This window comes from Tachypleus tridentatus, chromosome 3 (genome assembly GCF_004210375.1).
Source record: "Tachypleus tridentatus isolate NWPU-2018 chromosome 3, ASM421037v1, whole genome shotgun sequence".
Lineage (NCBI taxonomy): Eukaryota > Metazoa > Arthropoda > Merostomata > Xiphosura > Limulidae > Tachypleus > Tachypleus tridentatus.
Genome location: NC_134827.1, coordinates 37,006,871 through 37,032,311, shown reverse-complemented (window position 1 = coordinate 37,032,311; position 25,441 = coordinate 37,006,871). Strand labels below are relative to the sequence as shown.

The 25,441-nt window shown below is 36.4% G+C and overlaps 1 protein-coding gene across 1 annotated transcript in view; it reads right to left on the bottom strand.

Annotated features, from left to right (window-relative positions):
* Window positions 1-4,392: 4,392 nt before the first annotated feature.
* Window positions 4,393-25,441, bottom strand: part of LOC143246704 (uncharacterized) — a 46,431-nt gene continuing 25,382 nt past the window's right edge. The window contains exons 2-4 of the mRNA XM_076493790.1: window positions 10,343-10,546; window positions 7,322-9,230; window positions 4,393-5,493 (exon numbers count right to left, since the gene is read on the bottom strand). Coding sequence (XP_076349905.1) covers window positions 4,719-5,493; window positions 7,322-9,230; window positions 10,343-10,546 — 2,888 coding nt within the window. The 3' untranslated portion in view covers window positions 4,393-4,718. The remainder of the gene's footprint in view (window positions 5,494-7,321; window positions 9,231-10,342; window positions 10,547-25,441) is intronic.

Below are 25,441 nucleotides of genomic sequence, written 5' to 3'. Positions count from 1 at the left end.
CAATTTAACGTATGGATAAAAATGTTAAATAAGGAACATTTACGTGTAGCTACGATCCATACGTTTCTATAAACCTGTACTTGCTGATAATAGTATTAAGTAACGTTTCTATAGATCTGTACTTGCTGATAATAGTATTAAGTAACGTTTCTATAGATCTGTACTTGCTGATAATAGTATTAAGTAACGTTTCTATAGATCTGTACTTGCTGATAATAGTATTAAGTAACGTTTCTATAGATCTGTACTTGCTGATAATAGTATTAAGTAACGTTTCTATAGATCTGTACTTGCTGATAATAGTATTAAGTAACGTTTCTATAGATCTGTACTTGCTGATAATAGTATTAAGTAACGTTTCTATAGACCTGTATTTGCTGATAATAGTATTAAGTAACGTTTCTATAGACCTGTACTTGCTGATAACAGTATTAAGTAACGTTTCTATAGACCTGTATTTGCTGGTAATAGTATTAAGTAACGTTTCTATAGATCTGTACTTGGTGATAATAGTATTAAGTAACGTTTCTATAGACCTGTACTTGCTGATAATAGTATTAAGTAACGTTGCTATAGATCTGTACTTGCTGATAATAGTATTAAGTAACGTTTCTATAGACCTGTACTTGCTGATAACAGTATTAAGTAACGTTTCTATAGATCTGTATTTGCTGGTAATAGTATTAAGTAACGTTTCTATAGATTTGTATTTGCTGATAATAGTATTAAGTAACGTTGCTATAGATCTGTACTTGCTGGTAATAGTATTAAGTAACGTTTCTATAGACCTGTATTTGCTGATAATAGTATTAAGTAACGTTTCTATAGATCTGTACTTGCTGATAATAGTATTAAGTAACGTTTCTATAGATCTGTACTTGCTGATAATAGTATTAAGTAACGTTTCTATAGATCTGTACTTGCTGATAATAGTATTAAGTAACGTTTCTATAGATCTGTACTTGCTGATAATAGTATTAAGTAACGTTTCTATAGATCTGTACTTGCTGATAATAGTATTAAGTAACGTTTCTATAGATCTGTACTTGCTGATAATAGTATTAAGTAACGTTTCTATAGACCTGTATTTGCTGATAATAGTATTAAGTAACGTTTCTATAGACCTGTACTTGCTGATAACAGTATTAAGTAACGTTTCTATAGACCTGTATTTGCTGGTAATAGTATTAAGTAACGTTTCTATAGATCTGTACTTGCTGATAATAGTATTAAGTAACGTTGCTATAGACCTGTACTTGCTGATAATAGTATTAAGTAACGTTGCTATAGATCTGTACTTGCTGATAATAGTATTAAGTAACGTTTCTATAGACCTGTACTTGCTGATAACAGTATTAAGTAACGTTTCTATAGATCTGTATTTGCTGGTAATAGTATTAAGTAACGTTTCTATAGATTTGTATTTGCTGATAATAGTATTAAGTAACGTTGCTATAGATCTGTACTTGCTGGTAATAGTATTAAGTAACGTTTCTATAGACCTGTATTTGCTGATAATAGTATTAAGTAACGTTTCTATAGATCTGTACTTGCTGATAATAGTATTAAGTAACGTTTCTATAGATCTGTACTTGCTGATAATAGTATTAAGTAACGTTTCTATAGATCTGTACTTGCTGATAATAGTATTAAGTAACGTTTCTATAGATCTGTACTTGCTGATAATAGTATTAAGTAACGTTTCTATAGATCTGTACTTGCTGATAATAGTATTAAGTAACGTTTCTATAGATCTGTACTTGCTGATAATAGTATTAAGTAACGTTTCTATAGATCTGTACTTGCTGATAATAGTATTAAGTAACGTTTCTATAGATCTGTACTTGCTGATAATAGTATTAAGTAACGTTTCTATAGATCTGTACTTGCTGATAATAGTATTAAGTAACGTTTCTATAGATCTGTACTTGCTGATAATAGTATTAAGTAACGTTTCTATAGACCTGTATTTGCTGATAATAGTATTAAGTAACGTTTCTATAGACCTGTACTTGCTGATAACAGTATTAAGTAACGTTTCTATAGACCTGTATTTGCTGGTAATAGTATTAAGTAACGTTTCTATAGATCTGTACTTGGTGATAATAGTATTAAGTAACGTTTCTATAGACCTGTACTTGCTGATAATAGTATTAAGTAACGTTGCTATAGATCTGTACTTGCTGATAATAGTATTAAGTAACGTTTCTATAGACCTGTACTTGCTGATAACAGTATTAAGTAACGTTTCTATAGATCTGTATTTGCTGGTAATAGTATTAAGTAACGTTTCTATAGATTTGTATTTGCTGATAATAGTATTAAGTAACGTTGCTATAGATCTGTACTTGCTGATAATAGTATTAAGTAACGTTTCTATAGACCTGTACTTGCTGATAACAGTATTAAGTAACGTTTCTATAGATCTGTATTTGCTGGTAATAGTATTAAGTAACGTTTCTATAGATTTGTATTTGCTGATAATAGTATTAAGTAACGTTTCTATAGATCTGTACTTGCTGGTAATAGTATTAAGTAACGTTTCTATAGACCTGTATTTGCTGATAATAGTATTAAGTAACGTTGCTGTAAATCTGTGTTTACCGACAATATGGTTAAAGTAACGTTGCTATACACCTGTATTATTGACAGTAGGGTTAAGTAACATTGTTATATTTCTCGTCTAAAATGTCAACTTTGGCACAAAACACTGCTGAGACTCTAAACAACTTAACACTTTCTAACTAGTTAAGTAAAATATAATTTAACAACTTTTCGCCATTTATAACGAATACACACACACACACACAAAGTAAGTACTACATAAAATTGCACGTATTCTGCAAAAATCTCTTCCTTTGGCTCAACGCCCTCTATAACAAGATAATGAATGTGTGCCCGCCTTCTCTTTCCTTTGTCAATAAGCATCCACTCCACAAAGACAGGTATTCCCAAAGTGTTTACCTTGAAGTGCCCTAAAACTTTAAACACTCTGGCTAAGGATCCCACCTAGTAATTTAATAAGAAAAATTTAAACAATAGCCACTTTGAGGTGCCGTACTTTCACTTCAATTTGTTCTCTGATAACTAAAAACGTCAAGCATAACTAACATCATTTAGTCATATCTATTGTAATAAATAAATTATCCACTGAAAATATTGCTATGTTCGTCGTGAGAAAAGTTTTAGAGAACAGATTTCTACATGTGCTGAGACCCCTTTCTCCTGATAAATTGTCTCGAGGACCCCAGCTTGGGCGCCACTACCAAATTCCTGTTGCAGGCGACCACGTATGTCTGCAGTCACTTCTTAATATTAGACAAACCCGCAAATGTACTGGTCGTCAATTAACCAGAGATGCTAGTCTTTCATATTGTTTATTTTTAAAAAATTATTCTTACTTGTAGTATAGAAATAATTCAATACCTATCAATACACCATATTCAGTAGTATATTGCAGTGAAGCCTATTTCTGATATAGACAAATCATTTCCTAGCTAAGCCTAATCTTTTAATATATATGCAAAAACGGCTCGTTTGGGTTGAGAAAATATTTTACGTCGTTTTTCTCACCCCAAACGAGCCGTTTTTACATATATATTTCTCTACAAGTGGGGTTTTCTCGACATCACTAATCGTTTAATATTTTTGTTTAGTTCTGTACATTTTATTGTAATAATTCTTGAAGTAAGTATTTAAAAATACTGAAAACATAAATTTATATTTTCAAAATTAGGTAGTTATTGTTTACAGAATGATTTTTTTTGTTATTTTGTTTTGTTTTCACAAATGTGCATGTTTTATCCTAAAATCTTACGCCTAACTGAAAAAATGTTTAACGGTGTTTAATACCCACACCAGCCGTATTGACGGCCGTTTTTATTTCAAGTGGGTTTCTCGTCGTCACAAAATATAAAATCTATTTTAATACTGAATAATTATCATAAAAAATACTAAAATTACTTCGAGTTTTATGTACTTTCTTCTAGAATGAAGAGTGTGATTTACGTGCACTTTCATTGTGATAATACTTAAATAAAACTTGAAAAATCCTAGGAGTGGAATTTAAAGTGTTTAGGTCTAACAAACGTATTTTTATCCACATGTCATTTACATTTGTGAAATACAGAAGCAAACTTCGAAACAATGTCTTAACCTTAAGTTGATAGTGATATTAAAGGTTATTGTGGTTTTACTCCTTATGAAATGTCACCAGTGTTCCTGATGGAAGTGGGAGGGTCGAGATCGAGAGACTTCCTGGGTCACAGCTGTGACCTTAATCACTTGTCCATCAACAGTAACAACAGAGAGATTATCTTTCGTTAAATCCTTGACCTGTTTTAGTACTTGCAAAATACAGAACGATTTGTTTGTTGAGTTACCAGGAAAAGTAATAGGACAAAGAAAATAGACGGTCAGTTTTTACTTTAAATATATCCATACGAAACAGAGGTTTCTTGCACTGTTCCAAATCAAAGAAAGAGCTGAAATACGTAAAACGTTAACCCAAAACATAAGAGATAAAAAAAATAGCAGGTTTCTAAGTAAAGGGCATATACAACAGTAGATAGAGGGCGCTGGACTCTGTCTAGTACCGAACCTTTTTCACTACAAACACGTAGGGCTCTAGCACTTTCACGAGAATGTTTATAATATCGTTAGATATTTTACAGTACTAACCACAACCATATTCAGTTACAAATCGATTTTTTTTTTTTTTACCCATCTTCCCTGTAACCAGTGTTCCCCACCCAGGGATAATGCTTCGGACATTTCTGACAGGTCTTCATATATCGTATGCCTTCTTTGTCCCACACATTGCACACTGTGGGATTGCTGCACGGAGGGGAACGGTCATTTTTTTTACACTGCCAGGGTTCGAAACTGTTTAATTTAGACTTGGGTGTGGGTTTTCGCAGCCACTGGATGAGCTGCCAGTTGGTGATCAACCAGACGTCGTCTTTGCTGAGGATGTCGTCCAGGAACTTCATGAACCCTTTTCTGTGGTGAGCGTTAGTGAACCAGGCCGAATGATAGAATAAACCGAACGGAGCCCGGTTGGTGTTGTAGTGACGGTTGAAGTTTTGGCTTAGAAATTTGACAATTCCTTCTTCATCCTGAGAATTCGAACAGGCATCGGCCATGGAGCAGCGACCACCCTTCAAGTCCACCCACATCACCATTCCTATCTCCCAGAGTCCAGGAAAGGACTTGTTCGGGCAAGGAGTAATCATACATTCGTGGTTGATAGCGTAGTCCAGAGTGTAGGGCCAGAACGGTGGGTTATTCTCGAACACAGGCATTGAAGAATCGTAGGTGAAATTGGCATCGTATAACATCTCAAACATATTGTTCCCACCGATCTGTAGGAAAGGTGCCCTCATTCCTCGGATGTCCTCCATCTTAACTCCTCCATAAAGATGGAGGATCTCACGTTGGCCCTGTACTTCTTTGAACCAACTGCTTTTGGAAAACTTTTCACCATAACTGTGACTATTTGAAACGAAACGAAAAACAATTTTTTGTGAAAATATTATAATTATTATTACTTATCTCCACTAGTAACTTATATTAAGTAGTATCATAGTAAATATTTCAAAGCTAGGGAAAAATCGGACCAGTTAAATTAAATAGATACGGCTAACTCGTTTTGTTTTTTTGAATTTCGCGCAAAGCTACTCGAGGGCTATCTGCGCTAGCCGTCCCTAATTTAGCGGTGTAAGACTAGAGGGAAGGCAGCTAGTCGTCACCACCCACCGCCAATCCTTGTGCTACTCTTTTACCAAACGAATAGTGGGATTGACTATCACATTATAACACCCACACTGTTGAACGTCTGGTGTGACGGGGATTCGAACCCACGATCCTCAGATTACGAGTCGAGCGCCTTAACCACCTGGCCATGCCGGGGCCCGAACTTGTTTTTAACCTTTAAGAAGGCAAGAATTCCTTCCTTCCAACGTAACAGAATTAAAAACTATGGTTTCCCCTTTATTATATTAGAAATCTTCTTTATAATACTGAAACTGTTACAGCTGATTTAAATAAGGGGTCTAGGCATCGAAAAATGTAGCGAAACTTGAACCTGTTTTATCAGACACCCAAGGTGTTCTTTAACGAAGGTTAACAAAGTTACACACAGTTATCCAAAATATTCTTAAACACAAGTTTCTCTAAGGTATATCTTAAACACATGTTTAACCAAGGTATATCTTAAACACATGTTTAACCAAGGTACTCTGCAACACGTCTTTACCTAAGGTGTTCTTAAACACTGGTTTCTCTAAAGTATTTCTTTAAGACATGTTTAACCAAGGTGTTCTGTAACACGTCTTTAACCGAGGTGTTTTCCCCCAGCTAGTACAGCGGTGAGTCTACGGATTTACAACGCTAAAATCAGAGATTCGATTCCTCTCGATGGACTCAGCAGAAAGCCCGATGTGGCTTTGCTATAAGAAAAACACACACGCACACGCCGAGGTGTTCTGGAATTATTTTCGCGACTTGCCCAAGTTAACTCGGGATAATCATTTCCAAAATAACCAGGCACGAGAGTACTTTGTTTAGTGTCGCTTATATTATTTTATTTATTTGTTTCAGAAATTTGGCAAAGTTACACAACAAATACTTGCATATAGCCCTTCTTAATTTTGAAATTGTAGAATAGGTAGTTAGCTAATTAACATAACTACCGCGAAACCTAAGACTACCCTTATCCGACCGAGCATATGTGGTTATTATCTTCACTTTTATAACGCAACCAAGCCACTAAAGTCTGGAGTTTCCTTTTTGTAGCAACGACAAGTAATGAAAATAGGAGACCTGCACCTGCTTTGTGTTCGGATAAATTACCTTACTTTGACCAGTAAGGTTTTATTAATATTTAGGACAGAAAAAGTAGTGCAATAGCGTTTTGAAATTGTATTCCAACACGCAAAATTAATAAATAGAGAACGTTAACATGCGCAGGAAGTATTTAACTTAAGTTTTGGAGATGTCGGATTTTTCTTTTCTTATTGATTCATTGTTTTCCCAAGAATTGCTCATTTCAATGAACGTTTGATCTTTAAATGTAACTGAAGGCGTTCGGGATCTTCTAACCATATGTCTTTTAAGACAGTATTTGTCTCTCAATGATTTGCTCTAGCCTTCTAACCATTTGTCTTTAAGACAGTATTTGTCTCTCAATGATTTGCTCTAGCCTTTCACAGCAAGACTTTCGACTCAGATTTACTTATATAAAATCTTAAATTTAATATTAGATTATGGAAACACTGACCAATAGTATGTAACTTCAGAAGGAGAAAATGCAATAACATACCTGATGGAGTGGGACGCCATCTCGTGGCCTTCAGAGTAGAGAGTTTGAACTTTCCCATAATCTGTCCACTCGTGAGACACATAAAAAGTTCCCAATATGGGACAACCATTAGGGTTTCTTCGTCCAGTAAATATTTCTTTGTATAAATCGTAATTTAAATCATTCACGGCATCATCAAATGTAAGAAGAACCACTTGTGGAACCTCGCTTACCGGGAGGTTCTCTGGGATGTCTGTTCCTCCGCAACGGCAGTCTGGAAAACGGCACGTGTTAGGGCTACATCTTATTGCTGCCGCTAGAGGAGTTGGTGTAGGATACATGGATAGGGGCCTGGCAGGGAGGGTAGGTAAAGAATCTACACTCTTAATGTGCGACTGAGTAGTAGCAAGTGGAGTTATCATAGTGGGCGTGGTACCATTAGTAGTTGTAGAAATGGTTGTTGTTGCTGGCTTAGGAATCGAAGGTCTACTTGGTTTATGGGAACTGACCCTAGAGTGTGAAACCTCACTTCTTGGTTCGTAGTCATCAAAGTACTTGTAGTTGTATTGGTAAGAATCATCAGAGTTCTTGTAGTCGAAGAGAGGAGAATTACTATCCACAAGAACACCTTCCGCCAGTGGGGTATTGGAATTTTGTGATGAAGTATATTTGTTTCTGGGTTGATTATAAGTATGTTGATTGGGAGTATTTGGCAAGCTCAAAATGGTAGGATTAGTGCCAAACTGAGCGTCCAAATTATCTGGACCAGATAAGGACTGTCTTGGTCCACTATAAGCAGGACGGTGGTTCCTAGAAGGTTGGTCGTACAGTTCGTGAAACCTCTCGGGAGGGGTAGTGGGTTTCGAATTTGGCGTTTTGATGTCAGGATCTTTGGAATGACCATTGTTATTCAATAAGGAATCCACAGTGTCAGGATCTTTAGAGTGACCATTATTTCTTGATAGAGACGAAATTGCATCTGGATTTTTACTTTGTCCATTATTTCTAGATAGTGGTCGGAGTACATCTAAATCTCCGTGTTTACCATTGTTTCTACTAAACGATGGTAAAGCTTCTTCATTGGCTAGGAAGCTGGATTCACTATTGTAAATTGCATGTTCGTCAGAGTCACGAGGGATATTTCCACGGTTGCTAAAGGATGAAGCAACACCAGATTCGGGACTGTTGCTGTAAGCCAAAAGAGTGTCCGGATGTTCCTTATTCCCGTTGTTAGTGATGATATCTGAGAATATTTGGGAACCATCAAAATTATCAAGAACAAGAGAAGGATTATTTTCTTCTATCCTGGAATATGGATTTACATCTAAATCCTTGGATTTACCATTATTTTGGGTTCCACGTACGACTGGTCCTCTAGGTAGCTCTTTGCTATTGTACATCTGATCGTCCACGTCTATGTCTATAACTTTACCATTGTTGTCCAAACGTGGTTTAATAAACAAATCATGATCAGATACAGCTGTTGACCGGTTACTTCCAAAGTCTTCACTACGAACTCTTATTTGAGGTTTAATGTCAGAAGGCATAACTTCCTTATTTTTGGAAGAGTCTTGGGTCCCATGATATCTAGGATCATAACTGTTTTGGGATGACTGGTTGGTCTCATCCAGACTTTCAGGGTATTCACTGGCATATTGATTCTGACTGTTCTTCTGTTTCAGAACAGGAACCTCCGAAGAAGGGGGATTTAAAGGCAGAGGAAATGTTGGAGGTGGTGTAGTATTATTTGTAGTGGTGCCTGTTAGCAACCTAGTTATGTCTAGTCGCGAGGCAGGTATTCCCCTCTGTGGCTCCCTAATACCGGATGCTGGTCGTTGATCGCGAGACGATCCTTCCTTACGCCTGTTACTTAAGAAGACATCACCATTTTGTCTCAAACTCTCACTGTCCTGTTCGTTTGTCGTAGATCCTAAACGTATGATAAAAAAAAATCCTTCATGAACCACTTATCTTAAAGGTATTTCAAAACATTAACATACATGATGGGGTTAGATAATATTTAATTATCTGAGTTCACATACAAACGTTCAGGACGACCTCCAACACTGACGGAACATTGGGAGTGAACAATTTATCCAACAATTTTACCATAATGGACGTAGCGTATATGTAAGTATCGATGTATGTTACCCAAACTCACACTTTTAGTATTCAACATTCATACAATTAAAAAAAGTTAATTAGGCCCGGCATGGCCAGGTGGGTTAAGGCGTTCAACTCGTAATCGGAGGGTCGCGGGTTCGAATCCCGGTCCCACCAAACATGCTCGCCCTTTCAGCCGTTGGGGCGTTATAATGTGACCGTCAATCCCACTATTCATTGGTAAAAAGAGTAGCCCAAGAGTTGGCGGTCGGTGGTGATGACTAGCTGCCTTCCCTCTAGTCTTACACTGCTAAATTAGGGACGGCTAGTGCAGATAGCCCTCGTGTAGCTTTGCGCAAAATTCAAAAACAAAAAACAAAAATTAATTGTGGAATGTGCAAAAACCACTTCTTTATAATAGAACACAATTTAAAATAAAGCTGTTTCTCTTCACCGTGACATCTTTGTTGATGTAAGAGAGGAACCGAATTTCGTAAAAACTGTTATTTTTCCAATAAACGGTTTCACTTTTAATGTATAAAAACTTGCAGTTTAAATCAATAAGATGTACAAAATGTTGAACTCTGTACATTGGATACTTTTGATGTAATGAGTTACGATGAAAGTCAGGTCTCTTTCCCTGTGTATTACTTCCCATAAAAAAACATTTTTACAAATTGTCCACTTTATAAAATTTTGTTTCACTGTGGTGTGAATACCACAATTAATAATTACTAATACTAATAGCAGCCGTATGGGGGCGTTTCGTCTTTTCACTTTTTAATATCGAATGGAACCATGGAGTGGACTGTAAGGTTGTATATTATACTGTCCTTTAGTGGTAAACATAACTTACTGATACAATTCAACGGCTGTTTATAAGTTAACGTAACATAGTACTACCACTAAACTTGTTGTTTATGACTAAACATAACTTACCACTGCCACACTTGCTATTTGACGGCCAATCACAGGTCTGTAGCTCAGTGCTGAAGTATAAGCCTCCCGTACAGCTCTCGTGCAGAGCGTCTCCGAATACACAGACGTAGTACTTACTACAGTCCTCTGGGTCTGGGTAGTAGCCAAACTGATCACCGCAACTAAACAGTGGTTCAGGTTTGCCACTAAACGTTGGCTGCATACCTTATAGAAGAACACACCAAACTTAAAATAATAAATAGAGAAGAACACATAAAACTTAAAGTAATAGATAGGGAAAAACACACGAAACTTAAAATAACAAATAGGAAAGAACATACAAAACTTCAATAACAGACAACAGTGCAAAACACCTGTATATTGTCAGTAGTCAAACTATTAAATAAAGGAGTTATCTAGACAACAGTGTAAAACACTTGTGTACTATCAGTAGTCAAACTATTAAATAAAGGAGTTATCTAGACAACAATGTAAAACACCCGTATATTGTCAGTAGTCAAACTATTAAATAAAGGAGTTATCCAGACAATAGTGTAAAACATCTGTATATTGTCAGTAGTCAAACTATTAAATAAAGGAGTTATCTAGACAACAATGTAAAACACCTGTATATTGTCAGTAGTCAAACTATTAAATAAAGGAGTTATCCAGACAATAGTGTAAAACATCTGTATATTGTCAGTAGTCAAACTATTAAATAAAGGAGTTATCCAGACAATAGTGTAAAACATCTGTATATTGTCAGTAGTCAAACTATTAAATAAAGGAGTTATCTAGACAACAATGTAAAACATCTGTATATTGTCAGTAGTCAAACTATTAAATAAAGGAGTTATCTAGACAACAATGTAAAACACCTGTATATTGTCAGTCGTCAAACTAATAAGAAAAATGTTCTTTTCTTCTGCACTAAAAGTTGTATTTTTTTGTATTTCTTGAATTATGTTTAAATATCCTAATTTATCAAAGTGAGTTGCTATGACAGCGCGATCACGTGTTCATTTGAATTAATTATGTATTATTATTATTGATTTGAACATTCTGTTGTGATGATGAACAACTGTAGGAGCGTCCTCGATTCTCCTACTGGTTCTGCAGATTGGAGTAGGGAATTTCTGTACCTGACCTTGAGGAGGGTCACCTGATTGTAGTCACACGCTTCCTTCTCAGCATAGGTAACTTTCACCAGGATTAACCGTCTAAGTAGATTCCCGGAATTTTGACCACCTGATGGGAAGGGGTGGCAGAACAAGCTAATGTCGTGATTTTGTTTTTTTCAAGAATGTGGTTTACTCCTGAAAACAGCCCAGCCTTGTACAAAGTTGAAAACAACGTTATTACAGTCAATAGAAGTCTTGAGAGTTATTCCTCTGTCTTCGAGGATGATCGGTTAGACTAAGACTCCTTTTTAACTTGCCACCATTTTCTCATCCAAGCTATAAATAAACACCCCTAAATATATTATTAACGACTTTCATATTGTTCTTTACCAGACCTGTTATTTGTGTGGCAACATTATAAACTCCGCGTAAACAGTAAAGGATCCTATTTGAACAACAAATGTGTCATCGGTGAGATTGACCGACCACAGTTTTGTCTCAGAATACAGCCAAGAATATCGTGAGAACAGTAACCCCTGCTATGTTGAGGAAAATGTCTTACAGACCATGGCGTCGCATAATATTACGCAGCAAGAATGAGGGACAGCACATAGATACACTGGATACATAAGATATATGGATGGGTAGGGACTTACGGGCCACCTTGTACACAATGTTTCGGAACATTTCTTACCGAGCTAGAATCGATAATACTGTACGATAAACCATAACAAATTTTAAAGGTTTAAATAATATATTAATATGTAAGTTTTCCAGTTCTTTAAAGCTGTTTCCCGCTAATACAGCAGTAAGTCTACTGATTTAAAACGCTAAAATCAGGGATTCGATTCTCTTCGGTGGACTCAGCAGATAGCTTGATGTGGCTTTGCTGTAAGAAAGCACACATACATCTTTCAGGCTGAAATTACAACACTAACTTAAGCGCGTAAGTTTGTTTTTACGCTAATACAAATTAATTTAATGATAATATAATAATAAATTCGCAAATGAGAAGTTACAAAGAACAATGGTTTGTCGTTTTCAGGTTGAGTCAGTAGCTTTCTGAGAGGTTCGGTTAGTTTTAGAGTCCTTTCGTACCTGAAGAAGACAGAACAACGTTCTGTCAAAACATGACTTAGTTTACCAAAACATAAACCGATTCATTATTTTCATAAATCGCTGACTTATTGCGCATGCGCTGTAGATGAGAAAGTGTGTTTCGTCAACAGTAACTTTTGATTTGTCAAGTTTTTGATCATATTTAGTCTCTGATCTGCTCAATTGGATTGACATCTGGGCTTTATGGAGACCATTGTATCAGTTGAATGACTCCAGTCACTTCTTTCTAAGCTAAGTAATTTCTACATAGGTTGAACGGGGGTTTGGGGTCATTGTATCAGTTGAATGACTCCAGTCACTTCTTTCTAAGCTAAGTAATTTCTACATAGGTTGAACGGGGGTTTGGGGTCATTGTATCAGTTGCATGACTCCAGTCACTTCTTTCTAAGCTAAGTAATTTCTACATAGGTTGAACGGGGGTTTGGGGTCATTGTATCAGTTGAATGACTCCAGTCACTTCTTTCTAAGCTAAGTAATTTCTACATAGGTTGAACGGGGTTTGGGGTCATTGTATCAGTTGCATGACTCCAGTCACTTCTTTCTAAGCTAAGTAATTTCTACATAGGTTGAACGGGGGTTTGGGGTCATTGTATCAGTTGAATGACTCCAGTCACTTCTTTCTAAGCTAAGTAATTTCTACATAGGTTGAACGGGGGTTTGGGGTCATTGTATCAGTTGAATGACTCCAGTCACTTCTTTCTAAGCTAAGTAATTTCTACATAGGTTGAACGGGGTTTGGGGTCATTGTATCAGTTGAATGACTCCAGTCACTTCTTTCTAAGCTAAGTAATTTCTACATAGGTTGAACGGGGGTTTGGGGTCATTGTATCAGTTGAATGACTCCAGTCACTTCTTTCTTGGCTACGTAATTTCTACATAGGTTGAACGGGGGTTTGGGGTCATTGTATCAGTTGCATGACTCCAGTCACTTCTTTCTAAGCTAAGTAATTTCTACATAGGTTGAACGGGGGTTTGGGGTCATTGTATCAGTTGAATGACTCCAGTCACTTCTTTCTAAGCTAAGTAATTTCTACATAGGTTGAACGGGGTTTGGGGTCATTGTATCAGTTGAATGACTCCAGTCACTTCTTTCTAAGCTAAGTAATTTCTACATAGGTTGAACGGGGTTTGGGGTCATTGTATCAGTTGAATGACTCCAGTCACTTCTTTCTAAGCTAAGTAATTTCTACATAGGTTGAACGGGGGTTTGGGGTCATTGTATCAGTTGAATGACTCCAGTCACTTCTTTCTAAGCTAAGTAATTTCTACATAGGTTGAACGGGGGTTTGGGGTCATTGTATCAGTTGAATGACTCCAGTCACTTTTTTCTAAGCTAAGTAATTTCTACATAGGTTGAACGGGGGTTTGGGGTCATTGTATCAGTTGAATGACTCCAGTCACTTCTTTCTTAGTTAAGTAATTTCTACATAGGTTGAACGGGGGTTTGGGGTCATTGTATCAGTTGAATGACTCCAGTCACTTCTTTCTAAGCTAAGTAATTTCTACATAGGTTGAACGGGGGTTTGGGGTCATTGTATCAGTTGAATGACTCCAGTCACTTCTTTCTTAGTTAAGTAATTTCTACATAGGTTGAACGGGGGTTTGGGGTCATTGCGTTCTTGACAGTAGAAACCTTTACCAATAATACACTAACAATCGGGTATACCATGACAATCGGGTATACCATGACGGATCTGATGGTACTTGTACTGATCTGTTATTCCACCTATTTTACAAATAACTCCTCTAGACTCAGCAGGAAAACATACCTAAACCATTACACTGTCTTCCCCATGTTTGTTGGTAGGTGATATAAAACACACCTAAACCATTACACTGTCTTCCCCATGTTTGTTGGTAGGTGATATAAAACACACCTAAACCATTACACTGTCTTCCCCATGTTTGTTGGTAGGTGATATAAAACACACCTAAACCATTACATTGTCTTCCCATGTTTGTTGGTAGGTGATATAAAACACACCTAAACCATTACACTGTCTTCCCCATGTTTGTTGGTAGGTGATATAAAACACACCTAAACCATTACACTGTCTTCCCCATGTTTGTTGGTAGGTGATATAAAACACACCTCAACCATTACACTGTCTTCCCCATGTTTGTTGGTAGGTGATATAAAACACACCTAAACCATTACACTGTCTTCCTCATGTTTGTTGGTAGGTGATATAAAACACATCTAAACCATTACACTGTCTTCCCCATGTTTGTTGGTAGGTGATATAAAACACACCTAAACCATTACACTGTCTTCCCCATGTTTGTTGGTAGGTGATATAAAACACACCTAAACCATTACACTGTCTTCCCCATGTTTGTTGGTAGGTGATATAAAACACACCTAAACCATTACACTGTCTTCCCCATGTTTGTTGGTAGGTGATATAAAACACACCTAAACCATTACACTGTCTTCCCCATGTTTGTTGGTAGGTGATATAAAACACACCTCAACCATTACACTGTCTTCCCCATGTTTGTTGGTAGGTGATATAAAACACACCTAAACCATTACACTGTCTTCCTCATGTTTGTTGGTAGGTGATATAAAACACATCTAAACCATTACACTGTCTTCCCCATGTTTGTTGGTAGGTGATATAAAACACACCTAAACCATTACACTGTCTTCCCCATGTTTGTTGGTAGGTGATATAAAACACACCTAAACCATTACACTGTCTTCCCCATGTTTGTTGGTAGGTGATATAAAACACACCTAAACCATTACACTGTCTTCCCCATGTTTGTTGGTAGGTGATATAAAACACACCTAAACCATTACACTGTCTTCCCCATGTTTGTTGGTAGGTGATATAAAACACACCTAAACCATTACACTGTCTTCCCCATGTTTGTTGGTAGGTGATATAAAACACACCTAAACCATTACACTGTCTTCACCATGTTTGTTGGTAGGTGATATAAAACACACCTAAACCATTACACTGTCTTCCCCATGTTTGTTGGTAGGTGATATAAAACACACCTAAACCATTACACTGTCTTCCCCATGTTTGTTGGTAGGTGATATAAAACACACCTAAACCATTACACTGTCTTCTCCATGTTTGTTGGTAGGTGATATAAAACACACCTAAACCATTACACTGTCTTCCCCATGTTTGTTGGTAGGTCATATAAAACACACCTAAACCATTACACTGTCTTCCCCATGTTTCTTGGTAGGTGATATAAAACACACCTAAACCATTACACTGTCTTCCCCATGTTTCTTGGTAGGTGATATAAAACACACCTAAACCATTACACTGTCTTCTCCATGTTTGTTGGTAGGTGATATAAAACACACCTAAACCATTACACTGTCTTCCCCATGTTTGTTGGTAGGTGATATAAAACACACCTAAACCATTACACTGTCTTCCCCATGTTTGTTGGTAGGTGATATAAAACACACCTAAACCATTACACTGTCTTCCCCATGTTTGTTGGTAGGTGCTATAAAACACACCTAAACCATTACACTGTCTTCCCCATGTTTGTTGATAGGTGATATAAAACACACCTAAACCATTACACTGTCTCCTCCATGTTTGTTGGTAGGTGATAGAAAACATACCTAAACCATTACACTGTCTTCTCCATGTTTGTTCTATGTATTCAAGTACTTTTCATCTTTCTTCAGCTGGACAAAAACCCACGTTTTGAAGGAAGTATTTCAAACTTGGACTCCTCCGTTTATAACACACTTTCCCAATTATCAAGTGTCCAGTTATGTATTGTTATCGAATTATGTATCTTGACAATACTTGGAGAATGAAGTAAAGGATTTTTTTTAACTGCTACACAACCAAATAGTTGATTCTCGTTCAGTCTTCTTGCTACTGTAAAACTGGACACTTTTCTATCATTTGGTACATGGTAGTTTATCTCATGCTTGAGATCAGTAGCAGTCTTCCTTTTGTCCTGAAGACTGTATAAACAAAGATATTTAACATCAGTATAATTCAGTTTAGGTGTTCTATCTTTTCCTTTTCTATCTCCAGATTCACCTGTCCTGGTCTCGTGATCAGTGGTGTACTTGACAGTGTTTAGGGACCATTTCAATTCTACAGTAATTAGTTGGAGAGTCCAACCAGCATCATGTAAAGCTTTCATATGAATTTTCTGCTCTGATAACAATTCTCTATGCTTTTTGAGTCGTTGGATGACAACTAAACCTAATACATAATGCTAAACACTGGTTTTATCAAGGTTTATTTGTGGAGTGCTGTTAAATTGATTTCTTCTACCATATACCGGTACCACATGTTAGCTTCTTACTATATAGTTAAGACACTGTATGTGGTACCATGACAGTTACTTCAGACCCTAATTTTGATCAGTATGTTCATTCAACAGAAACCTTATGACATGTTCTTGGTACAAGTATATGGTAATTACAAGAATGATAAGTATTCTCACTCTGATTCATTAAACTGTCAACATGGATCAGTGGATCATTACCACAGTGATGAAACTTATATCGTGCTATTTGTTGTGTTCACCGAGAGGAATCTAACCCCTTAAACTTATTGTAGACTTACCGCCGTACCAGGGAACACTTTACGTTATGTAATAACATGTGAAGAATTAGTCCCGTAAGTTAAAATACAAAAATTCTCTTGTCCTATCATTTCTGCAGAATACTCTATTTTTAGCAAGAGTGGAATCATGAAGTGAATATTTTTGAACCACGTTTGTTGCTTACTTAACCAATACAGATATATATAGAATATAACTGGTCTTCCATCGTATATATTTCAAACGTTGTTAGTGTCTATATATCGACTTATTAGGATACTACAAAGGGTATTTTTATGGTTTTTCTTCAGAAAATATGGAAGTAAAATATGATGACTGTTCCCCAAGATAATAAAACTACACTTTCCTGAAACTCTAGTTCGTAAATCTATGAGTTTAGTAATCCTTCGAAGAATACTTATTAAAAATAAAGGGAAGAAAAGTCAGAAGTTAATAAATATTGAAAATAGATTAATTTATAAATTTCTTAAGATTCATGATCCCCTAACGGATAACACCAACAACTTTATTTCTTAAAATTATTATTCAAACAAAATCCACAAAACTTTCTCTTTCAGCTTTGGAAAACCAACTCAAAGTATTAGAAAACTAACGAAACTGATTAAACCTCAACACATCCTATTGTAAAACAGCAATTCAATCTATTCAAAAGCTAACCGAACCTGTTAGAAAACTAACCCAAGGTACTGGAACACTGACGGAACTTGTTCAAGAAACAGCTCAACCTGATTAAATAACCGAATCTATTGGAAAACTAACGTATATTGTTGGAAAAACAACTCAGTTTATTGAAAAAAATACCGGTATATATATATATATATTAGTCAAATAAAGTGTTAACCAAAGATCAAACACCAGTATTCATTCAATAAAGTGTTATCTAAAGATCAAACACAAGTATTCATCAAATGAAGTGTTAACCAAAGATCAAACACCAGTAGTCATCCAATAAAGTGTTATCTAAAGATCAAACACCAGTATTCATCCAATAACGTGTCAACCAAAGATCAAACACCAGTATTCATCCAATAAAGTGTTATCTAAAGATCAAACACCAGTATTCATCCAATAACGTGTCAACCAAAGATCAAACACCAGTATTCATCCAATAACGTGTCAACCAAAGATCAAACACCAGTATTCATCAAATGAAGTGTCAACCAAAGATCAAACACCAGTATTCATCCAATAACGTGTCAACCAAAGATCACACACCAGTATTCATCCAATAAAGTGTTATCTAAAGATCAAACACCATTATTCATCAAATGAAGTGTCAACCAAAGATCAAACACCAGTATTCATCAAATAACGTGTCAACCAAAGATCAAACACCAGTATTCATCCAATAACGTGTCAACCAAAGATCATACACCAGTATTCATACAATAACGTGTCAACCAAAGATCAAACTCCAGTATTCATCCAATAAAGTGTTATCTAAAGATCAAACACCAGTATTCATCCAATAACGTGTCAACCAAAGATCAAACACCAGTATTCATCCAATAACGTGTCAACCAAAGATCAAATACCAGCATTCATCCAATAAAGTGTTATCTAAAGATCAAACACCAACATTCATCAAATGAAGTGTTAACCAAAGATCAAACACCAGTATTCATCCAATAAAGTGTTATCTAAAGATCAAACACCAGTATTCATCAAATGAAGTGTTAACCAAAGATCAAACACCAGTATTCATCAAATGAAGTGTTAACCAAAGATCAAACACCAGTATTCATCAAATGAAGTGTTAACCAAAGATCAAACACCAGTATTCATCAACCACATTCCTCCGGTAAGTTTACGGACTTATAACACTAAAATCCATGTTTCCGTGTTAAGCCTTGCATGGGCAAGTGGTTGAGGCACTCGACGTGTCATATGAGGATGGTGGGTTCGAATCCCCGTTACACCAAACATGCTCGCCCTTTCAGTCGTCGGGACGTTATAACGTGACGGTCAATCACACTATTCGTTGGTAAATGAGTAGTCCAAGAGTTGGCGGTGGGTGGTGGTGACTAGCTGCCTTCCCTCTAGTCTTACACTGCTAAATTAGGGACGGCTAGCGCAGATATCCCTCGTGTAGCTTTGCGCGAAATTTAAAACAAACCACAACCATTCAGTATGATAGATCTAGTAAAGTATTTGGTCTATAGTAAGAAAGAAACAAACAACAATATAATAATGCCCATCCAACATGGTATTAATCAAACATGAAACTCGATTTTTCATAAAGAAGATTATTTGAAAAGCAAAAATTGATAACTCAAGACCCATAAAACAACAAAACAACGTCAGTGACAACCTTATGAGACAGTTAAAACCATGGTGAGCAAGCTTACTTCATGTTGGCTTCTAAAGATATAAGTATGCTAGCTTAATAACCATTTATATGTTTCGTTAAGTAAAAGCTCTTACTGTGTGTCTTACCAGAAAACACGAATAGCATTTAACACCCTGGTAAGAGTTCAGATTTACAAGACGACTAAAGAATTCAGATACTTCTGTAATTACGGGCCCCGGCATGACCAGGTGGTCAGGGCACTCAACTCGTAATCTGAAGGTTGCGGGTTCGAATCTTTGTCACACCAAACATGCTTGCCCTTTCAGCTGTGGGGACGTTATAATGTGAAGATAAGTCCCACTATTTGTTGGTAAAAGAGTACTTCAAAAGTTGGTGGTGGATGGTGATAACTAGTTGCCTTTTCTTTAGTTTTACTCTGGTAAATTAGGGACGGCAATTAGCGCAGATAGTCCTAGTGTATCTTTGCGCGAAACTCAAAACAAACCAAACCAAACTCCTAGCAACTAACTGTAACTCCTGCAATAAACCTCTTACTAAAATCTCAAACAATTCTACTGACCTGTACCCACACCTCTCTTCACTCTGTATCTGTTATTTCTTTTTTGTCTCAAGTAAATGAATCATACAGAGATTGAAAAACTCACCCATAAAGACACTTTCGTTTTCTCTCATTTTATTTCTTGTGGGTATTTATATACAAAGCACAAACATGTACAATAAAAATAAAAGGCTAGAAATAGAGATCAGCTCGGCTAACTGAACTCTTTTAATCCTCGTCATGGGTTAATTATTCTACATTCGGGAATAACCGAACTGGGGCGCTTTGTTCAAATGGGTCATCTCTTAATCGTTCGGTTGGTGGTATACACAGACTACGTCCGGTTAGAACGGTTTGTTGTTTGTTTTTGAATTTCGCACAAAGCTACTCGAGGGCTATCTGTGCTAGCCGTCCCTAATTTAGCAGTGTAAGACTAGAGGGAAGGCAGCTAGTCATCATCACCCACCGCCAACTCTTTGGATACTCTTTACCAACGAATCGTGGGATTGACTGTCACATTATAACGTCATCACGGCTGAAAGGGCGAGCATGTTTGGCGCGACGGGGATACGAACCCGCGACCCTCAGATTACGAGTCGCACGCCTTAACACGCTTGACCATGCCGGACCAACCGGTTAGAACGGAAGCTTTGCATATTTATACCAATGTAAGAAATAAAATGTTTATTTTTGATACCAGTTTCGATTAGAAGTCACTTCATACGTAATAATGCTTCTATTTATCACTATTTTATTTTTTTTATTACGAGTTAAAGCAGAACAAACACTTACGTTATTCAGTATCTGAAAGCCAAGGACCAGATGTTGTCTGGTGCAAGGAATCTTAAATTGAAGCTCCCCCTCACGGGTAAAATTGAAACGTATATCCAGGATAACCATGAGAATATTAAAAAAACAAAACAAATACAGCAAAAATTATTTATTGCATTCAGTATTAAGACTATTCTAAAAATAATAGTTAGAATCAACTAATCAACAGCGCCCACCGCCAACTCTTCAGCTATTCTAATCGAATGGGGACTTAACCATCATTTATAAAAGGTAACCTTGACCCCCAAATAGAAGAGCAACAATTTGAGGTCGTCCGGATTCGGACTTGGAATTATTGGGCTTGTGCTCGGTTTACGAAAACAATGTTTACCTCTACCGACAGGTGTCGCCTAATAATATTATATTTATTCTATCGACCTACACTGAACCTACAGTGTAATTTATAAATCTGAATGAAAATTACGTTATCAGAAATATCCTGTAACAGGCGCACAATAAATAAGGTTCGCAGTTCGAATCTCAAGTAATACGATAAAAAGTCGTAAAACTGTACGGAGATAAGTCATTCTTATCACGCGCACTTTAAATAAAGCATAAGTCAATGAAATATGTTAAAATATTTAATATCCCGATAACATCATGGATTGGTTTTAGAATAAATATTTTAAACGTGTACTAAACAATATTTATCGGCTGACCATTGTTGTCCACTTCCAGTTGTACAGTCTTCAGACTTATCACGGTGGCATTCTGGTTTCAATACCCATGAGGGAAGAGCACAGAAAGCTCACTGTGTAGCTCTGTGCTGAATTACAAACGTTTGAGTATTGGATATATTTCAAATACTCACACAAGGTCCTTTGAATCTTAACCCTAGAATAATACGTTAGTGAGTTTATTTAGTCCATTTAATGCGACTGCGCTAAAATTGTACCCTGAACAGGAAACTAACAGTCGATTAACTAAGCACAAAGCTACAGAATGGGCTAGCTGTGCTGTACCCATCACAGGTATCAAAATCCGATTTTCAGCGTTGTAAGCCTTCAGACTTTCCGCTGTGCCACTGGAGGGACTTTATGAAGTTGGTAAGCGGAATCAAAGAAAGTTCCGCTTGTTTTGTTATAAACTGTTTGATAATCGATGAATCTCGCAATGTTTTTAAGGGCCGAGCGTATATTGGTCGTAACTTTACTGGACTGTGAATGTGGAGGTTCATGGTTCGTGTCTCGTTTTCGCACAATGCGGTCGTTAAAAGAGTAACGTTAAAATGCGTCCATTCGAAGAGACATCATTGGTGTTTATCAAAAGATGGCAGTGGGTCGTGTTGATTAGTTGTCTTCCCTGTAGTCCATCGTTTCAAAATTAGGAGACGATTAGCGAAGATAGACTTCGAGTAGTCTCGTGATAAAGTAAAAAAAACAACAAAAAACTTACAATATCTTCATGATTATAAATATGTTTGTTTGTCTTAGTGCAAACCCACACTGATGAATCTGTGTCCACCGCGAGGAGTCGAACCCCGGACGTACATCCGTAAACTTACCGCTCTTCCGCCGGGAAATGTTATAAGTATGAATACATATGATAAATATATTTTGTATCATGAAAAATTATCTCGCACAAGTGGCAGAATCTTCTGAAACAACCTTCTAGCCCTTCTGTGGCGTCCTCTGGTGGATCAGCGATAAATTTACGAACTTTAAAGTCCTAAGTTTGATTTCCCACTGTAGATCTTTGTGACAAAAAACATCTAGTTAATGAAAGAGTAGTTCATGCACTATAAGTTATGTTACAACGTATCGAAATTTGTTCAGGAACATTAATGTTGTCTTGATATAACTTAAACATGTGTTACAACAAAAAAAATATTAATGTTGTCTTGATATAACTTAAACATGTGTTACAACAAAAAAATATTAATGTTGTCTTGATATAACTTAAACACGTGTTACAACAAAAGAAATATTAATGTTGTCTTGATATAACTTAAACATGTGTTACAACAAAAGAAATATTAATGTTGTCTTGATATAACTTAAACATGTGTTGCAGCAAAAGGAACATTAATGTTGTCTTGATATAACTTAAACATGTTTTACAACAAAGGGAACATTAATGTTGTCTTGATATAACTTAAACATGTGTTAGAACAAAAGAAATATTAATGTTGTCTTGATATAACTTAAACATGTGTTACAACAAAGGGAACATTAAAATTTTCTTGCTGTGGTTTCTACTAATACAGGCCTAACATACAACATTAAGAGTGTCACAACAGAACGAATATTAAACTAGGCTTTCTATAACCCCCACGAACAGCATGAGATCCCAATCAGAAGAAAGATGCATTTCATATTCAGACTGCGTAATGACAAACAGGTTTGATACAAAGCATCTGAGTTAAGATTAACCCCACCTACACAACACTCACCAATTGATATTTAACGTTTCTCATTTCTAACAGCTTTCACCCTATCTCGCTGGGCTTATTCACTCCTTGCTGGGCGGAGGTTAATGACCCTAGCGGACTGTAATATATGAAACCAGATAGTCACGTATAACAACAGGTGCCCAAACGAACTGGCAGCATGCGGATGAAAGAGCCAGGAACTGGGACAAAGGTTGTCACTAGGGCACAAGACCACGCAGAAGTAGGCATATCATCACAAATGGCCGACTTATACGTAGTACAAGACATTCGCAGATAGCGAGGTGAAAAACGAATACTTTCAAACGGTGTTTCTGAAGATCTATCTGTCCATTGTTTCTTCAGAATTCCCATCACACGAGTAGAGCAGAGAATCTTACGACATCAAGTAAAAAGTTTCAGTGACGTCATGTAGGTTCGTAAACGATTATCAGAGATCGACTCAGGAAACCGCTTTTTTTGTCACGTTTCGTGAGATTTTAACAGCTGAAGTTTCTGCTATTGGATTTTAACAAGCCAGTTCATTCTGTGAATATGATCTTATCTAAGACATTACTTTAACTTGTTAAATTAACGGTTAAAGTTTTGTTCGTTTGTTGTCATGCACAAATATGCTGTTCCAACCGCGGGCATCGAAACCCGATTTTTAGCGATATACGCCTTTAGACTTAACCTCTAAATCTTTAGGAACAACGATTAAATTTTTCGCTTTTGTGGGATTTCAACAGTGAAAGTTTCTGATTTTGTGGGATTTCAACAGTGAATGTTTCTGATTTTGTTAGATTATATCTGTGTGGTGGCAACGGGAAGCGAACCATGAAACTACAGTTCTATAGTTCAGAATGTCAACGATAGGTGCCGCCCTAGATCCACTTCGTTTAATGCAACAAGAATTCTGCACGATATCTCACGTTGTTCAAATAATACATAAAATACGTTAGCAGATAAAATGTTATGTTATCATTAACCATATTAAATAGTTTATGTCACGTTTTATAGTAAGTTTAGTGTTCCATTAGTGTAAACAATAGTAAATAGTTTATGAAATCATTTTATCCACAACTTTATCAAGGACTTAATGTGGTAAGTAGTTTGAACGTAAACAAATTGTTTGTCAAAGAAATTGAGAGTGAAACTTTTATGTGTTAAACAATTTTAGTGTAAAAACGTGTGTTAAACAGTTTGAAGGCAAACATATTATGACCTAACCAGTTTGCATAATAACGTACAAGAAAACAAGCGATTTCTTGTGATGTTATAAATAATATACTGAAAACTAATAAAATGGGTTGAGTACAATGTATTACAACTATTTTCAATATGCAAATAGCGAATCACTTGAAAACCATAGCCAATCTAAAGCCGAAGTGGAACAGAATGTATAAGAAGTAAATTTTGACATTGTTTATCGTACGTAAATAGCGTAGTGGTATTCAATTTGAAAGGTTTATAATATTTATTTCTGACGCAGAATAGTTTTATACAGTGAGACCTTAAAGATGTGTTCAGATTTTGGCTTTAGAATCTGCAAGACAAGAAGAATATAGGTTGTATTTAATGTCATTGGAAAAATGAAATATGGATCAACTTGGGGTACCAAGACCATCCATAAAGAAACTTACAACGATTCCTACTCCTGCTGCATTAAGTAAAGTGCAGCGATTTGTAACAGTGAGAATTCAAGAACATAAAATTCAGTGTGAAAGGTTATCCACGTGCCACAGTGGCAATATAAACAAGAAAAATCTTAGTTTTGAAAAAGACGCAAGTCACGTGTATACAAGTTGATTCCACAACATATCATCTGAACTATCTCATATCTCAAGTAGCTGGAGAGTGTAACGGATATTAACGCCATGATGGTAAGGTTAATTCAAGGAATAATTGGTGCTAAGCTACATGAATAACATTATGTTATTAATTCATACCAAAACATAACTAGAGTCTAGACCACTACTATGTCTGCCATATCATAGCCTATCTCATGAGCTTCAGTATCAGGTGAAAAATTCGTCGGCATTGTTTATGGTAGGTATAATGTGGTAGGAGTGTTAGAAGATACCAGAATAAACCAACCGTGCTCTGATGCAGGGTTCACAGCGGTCCCTGTGTCCCTATCAATTTTACCCTTATTCCTAACCCGATTACTTCTATAGTCATTCCAAGGGAATGTATCCGAAAAAAAATGGAAACCCACTCTTAGTATCCGAGTACACACGCAAAGTTTAAACTCATGGGTAGG